The sequence below is a fragment of the Ursus americanus genome, chromosome 5 (genome assembly GCF_024610735.1).
Source record: "Ursus americanus isolate L20-20 chromosome 5, mUrsAme1.1.p, whole genome shotgun sequence".
Lineage (NCBI taxonomy): Eukaryota > Metazoa > Chordata > Mammalia > Carnivora > Ursidae > Ursus > Ursus americanus.
Window position 1 is genome coordinate 24,418,718 of NC_142131.1, and position 14,235 is coordinate 24,432,952.

Consider the following 14,235-nt stretch of genomic DNA (forward strand, 5'->3'; position numbering starts at 1 on the left):
GAAGCAGAGAACAAAGCCAATGGACAACAGCAGAGCACCTGAGGACCCAGCATCAGGTTGCCGCTTTTTTAAAAAATCGCTAAACATGAAAAAGAATATACAGTTTGAGAAGCCTGCAATTTTTAATTCCATGAGATAAAGGCCGTTCTAACAGCAAACATGTAAAAAAAAAAAAAAAGTTACTTCACAAAAACCCCAAAATTTTTAAATGAATTAATGTAATCTAATGAAGAAGTGCTCTTTAGCAGTCCCTTCTCTTTCCTTTTTTTTCTTTTGTATTTTTGTTTTCATTTCATTGCACCACTGACCAATTTTTAAGAAACACTGATCACGAACCCTCTTCTGCTTATAACTAGATCGACCTAAATGATCCCAAGGAGGAAAAGATTCAGTCTATTTCAAAGTAATTCTGTTAAATGAGATTCTTATTCAATCTTCAGCAAACTTTGCATTGATTCTTATAGTTTTTAAACCAAATTTCAAGTGCTAAATTGAAACCTGGTGCATGTCATGATGTCCTCAGTGGAGGAAAAAAGTAACTGTCACCATCCTCCCTATGATAATAGAGGTAACTCTTGAAACAGTGTTAAACTCTCCTCAGTCTTGGCTGCTTTAATCCTATGGCGGTTTCTCCCGGGTCCAGTTTTCCATTCATTCTTCCTCTTGGCACAAGGAGGTCCTGGGTCCTGGGCACACAGTGAGCAAAGCACTGAGACGTTGAACTCAAACATGTCTGTGCAAACAGGGCTGTGATAAGTGCCTCTCCTATAACCCGTGAGAGAGGGATGAGGGACAGCATTCCGAATTGCGTGAACTTGAAGAGATCTGAGAGAACCAGCGAGGACAGCCGAAGGCATTCCTCAGGGCACACAGGACACCATGAACGGTGCTGGAGAGTGCCAGCTGTGGGGTCAGACTGCCCAGATCCCCAGGACCTTGCTTTACATGCCTGGGACTCCACCACACTGACTCTATTTCTGAAATTAAAAGTGTGTATACTAATACACTTCTTTGGGGCTCCTGGGTGGCTCAGTCGGTTGGGCATCTGCCTTTGGCTCGGGTCATGATCCCGGGGTCCTGGGATGGGTACATTGGGTTGTTTTGAGAAATAGTAGTTAAACAGGTGAAGCTCCCAGGGCAGTGCCTCGCACGTAGCAGTTGTTCAAGAAACACGTGGCATAGCGCTCAGGGCACAGAAAACAGCGTGCGTGCCTTCCGCTTGGCTTATTTCCCCGCTACCGAATATGGCAATTTTATTATTATTTTTTAAATTGAAGTACAGTTGACATGCATCGTTCCATTAGTTTCAGGTGTACAACACTGTGATTTGACAAGTCTGTACGTTACCTTGTGCTCACAGGTGTAGCTACCATCCTAACACTAATTTTAACACAATAGGCGTTTAAGGACTAGCAGTTGGCCACTTCGGTATTAGACTGTTTGTATTAGTACGTCTTTATTTCTATCAAACTATTAGACTTTTATGTTGGCCATAGTATCTTGCTTCTGAATAGTGGTTTAATTATCACCAAAGCAGAACTGTAATATTACAGTCCCATCCTAGGTCCGTGACCGAGAACACAGACATTTCCATGTGAACTCTGGAAACTGACCGTGGCCTCAGGCAGCAAGGCCTGCGAGGCTGAAGAAAGACCATCGATGTGTGAGCTGCAGTTGAACTGAGCGGTAGCTCAAGGCTGGTAATAACTGGTTGTATAAGAGTCCCCCAACTTTCCCGAATTTTTACTCGTATCCAAAACTAAAAATTGCTTTCCTAACGTAGCTGGATACCCAGAGAAAACAAAACGCAAACCAACAGGATTCAATTCATTCACTCGCATGACCACCCGCTAGGCCTGAGGCCTCCTTCACTGAGGACCAGCATGCAGACTGGGCCCCCCCTTGTCCTCAGGACCCCCATCTGGTGTGCAATACCTCCTGTTGTATTGCTGTTTGCTGAAGAGTGTGTCCCCAGTGCTCATTTTTCTAGTTTCATCTCTTTCAGTAAGACAGATGCTATGCGGCCAAGGTAGCCAAGATAGCTCCCACTCTCTCCACCAGCAGTGCCCGATGCCCGGGTGCTCGGACGCGCTCCCTGACGTGGCCTCTAGTCTAACCCGAATCACTGAAGATGTGCAATAAGCTTTTCAATTGAAGATGAGGATGATGTGTGTGTGTGTGTACTCACGAGAGCCACCAAAGCAGTGTTCATGGTCCCCGACGGTACTATAAGTGAGTAGAAATGAGGCAGGGCACAGCATGTTAAAGAAAGTGCCATGTGATTTCTCCCATGTAGGTCTTGGGGCAAAAAGCGTATATTCACATATACCACAAGTTAAGGTTTTAAGATCATAGCAGGTTCAAGTTAAAGAGCCTGAATAAACAAGGCTATTAAACAAAGAACACGTTAAAAATGTTGGTCTCACGGTCTCAAGGATTGCATGAGCCACTGTAGGCACTATGCTGAGGCTAAGCACTTGGCAAATAGACTTTCAATGAAAAGGAATTGCTGTTGGAATTATTATTTATCCCCCGTGCCCACCTGGGGCATTTGCAATTAAAAACTGAGTCCTTGGACAGTTAATATGCTAATTCAATGAGATGAACCCTTGGTGATAGAACTTTTAATACCATGGTATGGAATTAAAGGAGACATATAAATTTGTGTGTAACGTATTTTAAGTGAAAGTGAATAAAAATCAGGACTGTAGGGGTAGGATGTGCAAGTCTAAAAGTGGGCACATGTGCGTGTGTATAAATTATGATGTAAATGACCACACGAATGGGAAAATTAATATAGCAAATTCTCCGCCTCTGTTCCTCTGATCCCTCCCTTAGAATTTCTCCTTTCTTTAACTGCTGAAATCGTACGCTTTCCTCACACTCTTTTCCACATTTCCTTCTTCTTTGATTCCTGTGGCAAGCAGAGAGCCCCCAACACCTCTTGTGCCGGTTTGCCCATTGTTTTATGTTTGTGCATGTAATTGCCCCAACTACATCCCAAATTCCAAAAGATCACCTTTATTATGTTAATTCACCCAAAATGCAATTCTGGGCTGAAAACTGGTAATATCTGTCAGTGATATTTCTATGGACAAATGTCCGTAGGTTCAAAAAAATCACCATTTCCCGCAAGCCCTCAGAGGAACAAGCAAGTGAACTTGAGAAAATAAGATTAGCAACTCGGGTAGAATTTTGAAGGTGACACTCTCAGTTTTTTGGAAAAGTAAGTTTTGTAATTTGCCCGTCCACCATCTTCTCTCTGTGACATAAGGAAGAGAAAGAAAAGGAGTAAAGCTAACATGAATGACTGAAGCCAGAGGCATCCCAGCAATGCCGAGTTTTAGAGGGGAGAATGCAGGGAGGTGGCTCTGTCCCAGGAGAGACAGGGGATGCCCGTGACTTATGTTATCATCAGGCTCTGGAGTTGAGGCTGGCCTGCAAGGACCTCCAGGAACAGACTCAGAGCTCTTTAATAAGTATTCCAGGGAGTCAGGCTTTCCTGGAAAAAACAAATTAGTGTGAGAAGCCAGTACTGTGCAATTTCAGTTTTAAAAATAGCCAAGTGTTGTTAAGGCCACTGTGTGCATGAGAGAAAAAGAAAGCCCTTGTTAATATTTGCCTCAGCTTTCACATGCAAACAGAGGAGCGACCCTGAAATTCTTGCCTGGCAAATACTGCCAAAGTCATAAGGTTCGTATCACTCGGAGTCACTTTTTAGTCCTTCAGATGACAAAGTTTGGGGGGACCGTGTCCCCTTTTCTCAAATTGGTCTTGCAATGAAGGACAGCCAAGCCACGGCTCTGCCCCTTTCACTTGCACCAGAGCCGCGCGTTGCCGTCCGGTTCGGCTGCTCGTCCGCCTGATTGCCCCGGGAGGCTGGCGGGGACGCGCCCGCAGCCGAGCCTCTGCTCGCTGCAGAGACCCTACCTGGCGCTGCAAGTTGGTGCGTCAGCATTTGAGGTAGAAATGAATGAAAAATCAATCACGATGACTGCAGTGGTAGCATGCACAACTCTAACCTAGTTTGTCCCTCATTTTCAACTCTTCACCGTCGACCCAAGCAATGTTTAAGATGGTAAGTGAATCTGTAATAAATGTGTTGCTTTTGCTCAACCAGGGATTTTTTTTTTGGCGGGGGGGGGGGGGTCCTTCTTTTTTATTCAGAACAAGCAAATCTAACCTGCTTAAGCAGCCACATGTGAAATGAATGATGATGTCAACTTTCAAGCAAATATTCTTCGTTTGCCCTGGTTTAGGATTCAGTTCCTAATTAGACCGGGGGATACTCCTATCCGTATATATCAAACCGTTGTCTTGTTAAGTAAAACTTCAAATTCAGAGATTTAAATATTCTTTAAAGTCTTTTTATATCATTGCCATACCTTTTTGTAACCAACTGTAACTCTTTGTATCAAAACAATACTGATTTAAATGTCTAGATTTACAATGCTGCAAAGATAGAGTTAAACACTGTTCGGACTCTGGCTACAGAAGGCTAACTGGAATTGTTCAAAGCTGCCGTCCTCAGCTCCCAAAGACAGCTACAGCAACTTTCTGAACAGATTGGGTTAAATATTTTTACAGACCCATTCTATGATGATAAGGCGGTAAGAAGTAGTGCAGTGCAACCCTCCAAAGGCTTCCAAATCTCACAAGCCTCTTTGTATGTGCTGCTCTCACAGTGAAGAAGATTCCTTGGGTTATAAAGATGAAGAGTCTACTTCTTCTGGTGCTGATTTCCATCTGCTGGGCCGATCATCAGCCAGACAACTACACTCTAGATCACGACAGAGTTATTCACATCCAAGGTAGGAAAACGCAGCTTCTCTTCTGAAAGTCAAATTGATTTCAAGTTACTTGGAGTTGGGATGCTTGGTTGGTGTTTCTGAATTTTAGTTCTGCTGCATTGACTTTTTCTTTTCCTGTCTGTTCATTGGTGAGCATGCTCTCTGGCTTTTGACTGCGACTGCATTACAAGTAGGGTTAAGAACTGAGGACGATTCAAGTGGAATGGCTTGAGAATGTCCAGCTGCAGGGGTTGATGCCATTGTCCAAGGCTTTTTAGTACAGTCGCTATCTTCTAAGCAGGATGCAGGGCATAAAGTTTGCTTAAATGGAAGCGAGGGGGGGGAGACAGAAGAAGTACAACTTAGGATGTAAGGTCATTCCGTGAGAGTCATCGTAAGGAAAACAATGAGAAAATGCCAGTCAGACAAGCGAAGGTTCAGGAGAGAGTAACTCACCTTAGGACCATCTCCCCTGGTAAAGCTTTAGTTTCCCATCGAGCAACGTATTGCTCCTGCATCTTTCTTCCCAGCTCAGCTGAATCCTAAGCCTGAGAGCTGGAGCAAGATTCGAGGCTGCAGTACAACGCAGCTGTTTCCTCAGTCCCAGCCTCAGATGAGGGACATCCTGCACTAAGAAAGCTGAGAGACTTATGCAATAAGAAAAAGAGAGTTTTAAAGGAGCTGTAGCGTCTCTCTTTGCCCTTGGATGCTGAATAATTAAAATAAGAATTATAGACCTTCACAGCTTAAACATATGATGATATTAATTTTAGATGAACTCAGCTTGGGGACAAGAGGCATTATACGTCTGCCAAGAGACATAAAACATTAAATTACATCTTCAAGGTCAAAAGCGTAGTCTCAGGAAACTGCCATCCACTGTTGGAAAGTATGGTTTGTGAAGGTCAAATGATAGTGTACGTCTTGCTAGAAGTATTTTCCTGCATATATTCCGACGACACAAATAGAATTCTGAATTTGACAATGTCTAGCTATTTTAGACATCTCTCTTTCAGTTCTCTTTGCTTCCCCCAGCTTTATGTTTCCCCATGTTGGACTGTGAAAAGGAATTATATAATCATAAATTGTACTATGCAAGCTGCTGACTCAGCTATTTCTTTTCATGCATATAGTAGAATCAAAGCTGTTTCCCGAAGGCTGAATGGTATTTACACACAGAGATTTCTTGGGGAAGGGTAACATCCTTTAACATCTAATCATGGAATTCAATTCAGCCAAAACAGTAATAGCTAGGCATTAACAATAGCAGTTTTAAATCCTATGTAAAATAAATTTTGGCTGTGGTTTCAAGTAATTATTAAATTTCTTTTACGTTATTAACCATGTACAAAACATTTAGTCTAAATTGCACCCAGAGTATGAAAATATCATTTTTAAAATACTGCTGGGGAGTCTGTAAGTCAGACTCAAGTTTTCTCAGTGAGGAAAACTTCTGTTTCTCCAGCCTTTCCAATCCCATATACCCTGCTGAAATTTAGTGCAAAGGCAGTTTTGACACAAGCGGTCAGAATCATCCAGAACATTTGCATACACTACCCAATTTTTTTTAAGTGACTTGATAGTCCACTTCATTTTAATTGTAAATTCATATTCTTAGAAAGTTACTCACAGCTTTCAAGTAATAAAACTACAAGGCCTATACTTTGCTTGTGGAAGTTGACACTGAAATGTGATTTAGGACAAGATTATGATGCTATGTCCGTAGGTTGGCATTTATTTTAAAATTGCTCTAAATACCCATCATCGTTATTTTTCTTCAATAAAAAGTTTTCTTTTTCCTTTATGACTGCATTCAGACTGAACTTCCACATTCTTCAGTCCTTCAGAGAAACACCTCCAAGTGTCTGCCATAATTTCAGTTGTCTTTTACGACACAAACGTGACTCACAGAGCACAGCAGATAATCACTGAAGCAGATGACCTGTACTACTTCCTGAAACACTGTAGTATTTTCTCACATTTAAAACTGTTATTTATCAAACTTGGCCCAGAAGGAATTTAAGGGAGCTGAAATCCTCCTACAATTTTATATGAATTTTAGAGTCAGAAGATTAAATGGGTAATCTAAATCTCAAATTCCTGAACTGGACTGATAAGCAGTATGAGCTGCTCTCAGTGATAGAAAATTGGTCAAAATTCATGTTATTACAAAAACACCTTTTCTAGCTCCCATTTTTCATTAATTCTATTCCTGTACTCCAAGTTCTCCAGGCCTAAATGATACTAGAGGAACAATGCCCATCATCCTCGATTTCTCCTCGGCTGCCATGATGGCGTTTAACACTTTAGCACATTCCTGAGTCTCATGCGTAAGAGTCACCTAATTATTTTTCTGAAGGCTTCCTCCCAATTTTGTCATGGAAGCTTCCACAGAGATATAGGCACAAAAAACTTCATCTGGGTTTAAAAAAAAAGAAAAAAGAAAGGGGCGCCTGGGTGGCACAGCGGTTAAGCGTCTGCCTTCGGCTCAGGGCGTGATCCCGGCGTTATGGGATCGAGCCCCACATCAGGCTCCTCCACTATGAGCCTGCTTCTTCCTCTCCCACTCCCCCTGCTTGTGTTCCCTCTCTCGCTGGCTGTCTCTATCTCTGTCGAATAAATAAATAAAATCTTTAAAAAAAAAAAAGAAAGAAAGAAAGTCAGGTTACCAGGGGAGAAAAAAACAGCAAGTGTAGGCCCCTGTGAAAAGCATTGCTAGTGAAAAGCATTTTCTCATGATGAAAACTCTCCCAACTTCCCATGGGGAAAAACACAGCTTTAAATAAAATTGCACGAGTACCAATCCATTCCCTTTATTTGTTGTTGTTGTTGTTGTTGTTCAATCAATTTGGTTACATGAGAAAGCAAATTCCACTTATCCATGAAGTCTGCTGAAAATGCGTAGTCAAGATTTTCACTTGTGAGTCATTCACTGCCCTCAATGTAGGGAAGGGTGATTTCCTCAATTACTTCCATAGGAAGAGATAGCTTCCGTTAATGTCTTCTGGTAACACTCTGAACTAATGGATTATACTCCTTATTTCATAAGGTGCCTCGTCAAACAACTTCTAAATCCTTTGAAGCTTGAGATCATTAGGAAGAATCTTGTATGGAATACCAAATCACACAGAAGCACAATTTTTAAAATATTTGGATTGGGTCCAAAAACACTTTGTGTAGGCTTTCAATTACCAGTAGAAGTTCAGAGATGATGAATATACTTTTTAAAATACAAGTCTTAAGAGAGAAGAGAAATGTTGTGACCACTTGACCATTAACCAATGTGAAAAGCAAAGTAGTTACAGGTGCGCTGAATATTTAAGTGCTTGACCTTACCCAGGTCGGAGAGCCAGCACTTCCTGCCTCTGGCGTTCAAGAAAAGGTCTTCTGATGACAAGTTCAAGAGCGTTAGCCTTACTGCCACTTACTGGCTTTAGATCTTGGACAACTTATTTATCTCTTCAAGTCTCAGTTACCACATCTAGAAAACAGGGCATGATCACAGATTCCATAGAGCTTTGTGGGAATTCAATCAGGTAACACATGGAGAAGCACCTAGTACTGAGCCGGGCACACAATGAGCTCCCAATAGATAATAGCTGTGACGGTCATGGTAATCACTTCCTAGCCATCAAGGAAAACTGACCTTGATGGGCTTGGGTTGGGGGGATGGTTAAATGGGTGATGGGGATGAAGGAGGGCACTTGTGATGAGCACCAGGGGGTGTTGTGTGGAAGTGTTGAAGCACTAAATTCTACACCTGAAACTAATGTTGCACTGTATGTTAACTAACTGGAATTTACATAAAAACTTAGGAAAAAATATTAATGAAAATAATAACAGCAACAAAAAATGACTTTTAAATATAAAAGGGAGCACAAATCCTGCTGGAAAAAGGTCATCTTTTCAAATCCATTTGTTAACCACATCATTCCTAGTTCTAAGGAAGTAAATATTTTATAAGTCACCTTCTTTGTCCTCTTTAATTTCACAATTTAAGATTTCCCCAATAGTATTAAACATCATCTGACCATTTTTACTTTCCTTGTGGAAACTGAAGCTTTCTAAACTTAAGTAATATTTAAGGTGAACACGTATAAGCTAATTTAAATGTTTTGAAAGTCTAATAAGAGGAAAAACTAATGTATATCTGGAACCCTCACTGGAAGTGAACACTCCCACTCAGTGTGGTTGGTCCGTCCCTCCCATATGTGTCCCAAACAACTCCTCTGTTCCACTGTAATGTGTATTCCTTCGTGTTAACGTGCCTCCCTTGCCTCATCACATCGTGACCTTTGGAATACCCCAACTGTATAGCAGTGCCTGGCACACAGTAGGTGCTTAACATGTCTGTCGAAAAATGAATGAATGTAATGAGATACTTCCAAATGACTACTGTCATAATGAGAATTTCTGAAATCCTGTGCCATTCACAGCATTTAGTGACGCATGACACATGGTGTAGGCTAGATGAACATTATACAACTGCTTCCGTTCTGTGATGTTGGTGTAAGTTAAATCATCATTTATGGGATTGAAGAACTTGAACTAGTATAGGTCATCTAGATCAATCTCCCTTTATACCAATGAGGAAATCAAGACCCACAGCTTTTATGTTGCTTGTCCCACGTGGCCTGGCTGATGAGGGGAAGCTTCTGTCTGCTAATCTCCTCCCCTTCTTTAAATCTGGGGTCATTTCCCACTTTCTCCCAATGAATTCTCCCTGCTGACTGCATCCCATATCAACTCCTCTGGTGCCCCGATCTCTCTCATACCTTCCTTTCCTTTTCTCTACAGCACTGGTTATCTATTCTACTTATTTTTACGTAATTGTATCCATCTCTGCAACATGTGTTCCTCAGCTCCACAAGGGTAGGTAGGGATCCTGCCTGATGTATTCCAGTCACCTAAACCATGACCTGGCACGTAGTAGGTAGTCGACAGATGTTTGTTGAATAAATCCAGGACCAAACATCAGGTACTTTTCCTAACCAAGTCCTAGTCAGTCTTTCCAAAGCTCAAAGATGTCTTTCTAGTTCATGGAATGAGAGGTGGCAGATGAGGAAGAGGATTATGAGTCTGGCAACAAATTCGGTTGTATGCATGGCTCCCACACTGCCACAGCATCTTACACTCCATGAGAGCCCACCAGGGCGGGAGGCAGCAATCGTCCTGATATGGGCATGGAGCTTTGAAGAGTATTTGATTTACGAATGGCCACTGCAAGGCTATCCTGTTCCTTATGTAATATCTGCAGAGTCGGGATCTGGTGGTGCAGAGTGGATCAAAGAGGGTGGAGTGAATTTAATAATGTATGACCACAAACCATCCACAGAGCTAAAATTTCATGTGAGAACTAGATAAGTGTTACTCCAGCTTAATTTTCTCTCTTCCACTTAAAACTCATTTGGACTCTGAGTCTGTTTTGAAAAGTTAAATTAATTCATTTTTGTATTTTTGAGGCAGGGTAATGGTATTTGTCACAAATGCAGAATCTGCAAAGATCATGTATATTTTCCAAATTGCATTTAGATACACATATACATTATTAATAATATTAATAATTCTATCTAGAAATTACTAGCTATAAAATATCAGCTAATTTAATCATGATATTATAAAAATTAGCAACATCATGAGTATTAGATGACCTTTCTAAAATCTACTAGTTTATGACAGGACATAAAGCCAAATACGATGATAAGAACCAATTACATTAAACACAGGATTATCATTTGATCAAACTAAGAATATCACCATATGAATGTAATAGATGAATCCCCCCGTGAAGGAAATGTATATATAGGCATACACGTATGTATGGAAGAATACCCATGTACTGCACACATCCATATACACACCTATTTGGGCTGCTGTAAGACAATACCATAGACTGGGGAGGGGGCTTATAAACAAAAGAAATTAATTTCTCACAGTTCTGGAGGCTGAGAAGTCCAAAATCATAGCAGTGACAGATTGGTGTCTGAGGAGAGCTAAAGCTTCCTGGTTCATAGATGCCTGCCTTTTCTCTGTGAACTCACATGATGGAAAAGAACAAGGGACCCCTCCTGGGTCTCTTTTATAAGGGCACTAATCCCATTCATGAGGGCTCCACCCTCATGACCTAATCACACATCAAAGCCTCTACCTCTAAAGACCGTTACATGGGGATCACTATTCAACATAGGAATTCTGAAGGGATACGAACATTCAGGCTACAGCAAGCTCCGACTCCAGTAGACACTAGGGACAGACTGATGAACAAAACACATGGTCTTTGCCTTCAGGCAGCTTTTAATCTCGGGAGAGACAGACATTACTAGGAATATGGGACCACTGACTATGATAACTGATGGAAAATTACGGAATGCTACAGAGAGAAGATAGCATTATCTGTTATTTTATTTAAATGGGGGCATACGAAAAATCAGTTTCTTTAAACTATAGCTAGAAGTCAAACACGGCAATACCTTTCTTCAGCTACATAGTGACTACAGTAGACGCACGCCCACGCACAAAGATACATATATGATACACAATGGTTATAAACAGAAAAGCAAGGAATGAAATGATTATAGATTAATATACAATTTCTATACATTCCTTCATCTGGATTCAGAGATATGTATATTTTCCTATCAACTTTGCATGTGCTAGCGCTGCCCTAATCTTCTCTGCATTCGTGTGTCCTTTTGAGAAAACCTCCAGTCATTTAATAAACATTGGCCTCTTTCATGCAAAGCATTGGGGTATTCTCTGAGGTAGGACAGACCATCTCCTCGGTGAGCTTGCTGACAAGAGTATCAGGGCAAGAAAAAGGTGACAAAAAGGAACAAAAGGAGTATTAAACAGAGGGGGAAATATGGAGAAAAGAGTAATTAGCTACTAAACAAAAAACTCTTCCTACTTAGAACTTCGTATCTACACTCACTGAATTTGTTATCACGTAGTAGATTTAAATCCATAAAATACATCTTAAGAATATTACTAAACTTGTTATTGAGTAACCTAGAATGCTGATTCTATGTTATTTTATAAAGCATATTAAAGCAATACATTTTAGACTATTTCCAGGTATAAAAACCTCCATTTAATAATCTCTTCAGGTAACAACAAAGTCACACTACCAGCTTTCTCTGTTCCATTCTGGGTGCTGAAATGGGCAAACCATGTGGGAAGCCAATAATTATTTGGAAACATTCCCAAGTACCTAGAAAATCCATTAAATAGAGAAGCCTTTCCCTTTGGTTGCAACTTTGCAGGAACCAATGTTGACTCAGCTAAAGCCCTGACTTATAGCTTAATGGCTTAACGTTAAAGTGATTTTAACATGCTGTTTCTCTGACTTTACTAGATATCAAGAAAAAAATATATTTAGATTTCTTTATTGCTTTGGCTCTTTATTTTAAACATAAAGTGGAAAACTGCTGTTTCAGGAAAGTCTTCTGGCATAGAAAAATCTACCAAAATGCTAAGAAGTTAATATATTCAATTAAGAGGTTATCCAAGTGGTAATATCCAAGGGGGATAAATCTTTGTTATGGAAATATTTTTATTTCAAGACGAAGACATTGTGAAAGCATAGGATATCTAAAAGTTCTATAAAATTCCTTCAAAAATATTTTGTGTGTGTTGTAGTAGCAATAAACATGTGTGGCCCCCAAAATGATTATCAAGGAGTCAATACAGATAGTAGCCATCTTAATCTTGTTTTAATTACACATGTTGGTGACTTCACTTCAGTGCTTACTCAGTGACTCATTGCTACGTATATAAGTTCTGAGCAGTAGGTTTTCACACACTTATGGATTATTCTGTGAAGTATATTGAACAACTTAAGTTAAAGAAGAATTCTCCCTACCTTTTCCAAACACTGTCCACTCAAACGAGACAGGGACATTACAGGTAAAAACACAGTAAGTCCATGGTCCATCACATATGAAATTAACAAGGCGTGTTAGAACAGGGAGTGTTCACTACAGTCAACTGTGTCAAGTGGGTGAAGAAGGTGGAAAGAAAGGAGTGTCTTACCTTGTTTTTGAAAGAGATTATAAATTTAAAATAAGAACACCATTGGAAACACATTCTTGAAGTGAGGAGATTCTCACTTCTAGATGATTCTATTTGTAATGGTGCTTGCTTTGCCTCCTTGCTTTGCCTTGTTCCTAGAAACCACTGGGAATGATATTTGTGTATTTGGCTCAGAGTCACTGAATGGTAGGGAAGGCACAGGTGAACGAGAGACGTGGCAGTTGAAGATAGGTGGGTTTTCTCCTAAGTCTCAACAGGCATTCTGGAAATTTCGTATATTCCTAGTTATCTGACTGTATTTTTTCACTATGGATTTATGATTACCTGTGGCTAATAATGTTGCTAGGAAAAAAACATTTTCACACAAGGGTCTCTTTTTTCTGGTTTTTTTGCTTCTTTTTTTAAGAGGGGTACATTTTAAAATTTTCTTCCCTAGTGTAATGTGGGTTATACTTCTTACTTTCGCTTGAAAAGTGTCATAAATTATGCTGACAAGTTTTAAATCTCCAAAATCTGCATAGGATTATTTTCAATTCTCACTTTGCTTTGCCTTTTATGGCACAATCATTAACAAAGAGTCTTATAGCTTAAAGTACTGAGAAGCTGATTCGATAGATGGTTAGTACTGTACTTCACTGAGATTGTTTTCATGTAAAGAGAATACTTATTCTAAAAGATGAATAAAGTAACAGGCTTTTATAGACTGCCCACAACATATTAAGATCAACATTGTTTCAAGACTAAGCTTCTTGAACTTTAGCCCCTTTTCTAGTATCTATTTAATATTGGCCTGCATATGTCATTAAACAAGGGAAACAAATGAACTCATAAACAATAAATATAAAAGTGTTTTAAGGGAAAAAATGTTATGAGGGGGCCCCCACAGGGTCATGGGATGAATCGCTTTAGAGGGGAGGCAGGAGGGGTTCTGTGAGCTGAGATCTGAATAGTAAGCAGGAACCAGTCACATCAAAAGCCAGGGACAAAGCTCTCCAGGTAGTGAGTGAGAAATGAAAATTCTCCGAGATGGGAGTAAACCTGGTGTTTTCACGCTGGAAAGAAGCTGGAGGGATGGCAGCCTCACCGTGAAGAGAGTATGGTTTAAGATGAGGTTGAAAGTGTAGTCAGGAGTGAGACAATAGTACTTTATATTTGGTCTAGAGTACAGAGGTCAGGTTTTATTCTAAAAGCATTGAAAAATGGTTAAGGTTTTGAGCAAGAGAGTGATATAATATGATTTATGAATACAAAAGAGCATGTGAGTAGTGGATTATGGCGTGCCAAGAGTAAAGGTGAGATCTTTAGGAGTGTCTTGAGGTAGTTTAGGTGAGAAATCATAGTGGTGTGGACCAGGGTGCTAGCCGGGGAGATGGGTGGTAGAGATAGACGGAGATCAACCAATGAGGGGGAAACA

The 14,235-nt window shown here is 40.4% G+C and overlaps 1 protein-coding gene across 3 annotated transcripts in view; it reads left to right on the plus strand.

Moving 5' to 3' along the window:
* Window positions 1-14,235, plus strand: part of HAPLN1 (hyaluronan and proteoglycan link protein 1) — a 71,518-nt gene that overhangs the window by 34,256 nt on the left and 23,027 nt on the right. For 2 of the 3 annotated variants that reach the window (XM_045796327.2, XM_045796325.2), the window contains exon 2: window positions 4,686-4,811. In XM_045796327.2, coding sequence (XP_045652283.1) covers window positions 4,712-4,811 — 100 coding nt within the window. In that variant the 5' untranslated portion in view covers window positions 4,686-4,711. Of the gene's footprint in view, window positions 1-3,670; window positions 4,079-4,685; window positions 4,812-14,235 lie in introns of those variants that run through there. The other variant, XM_045796326.2, reaches the window with a different exon arrangement.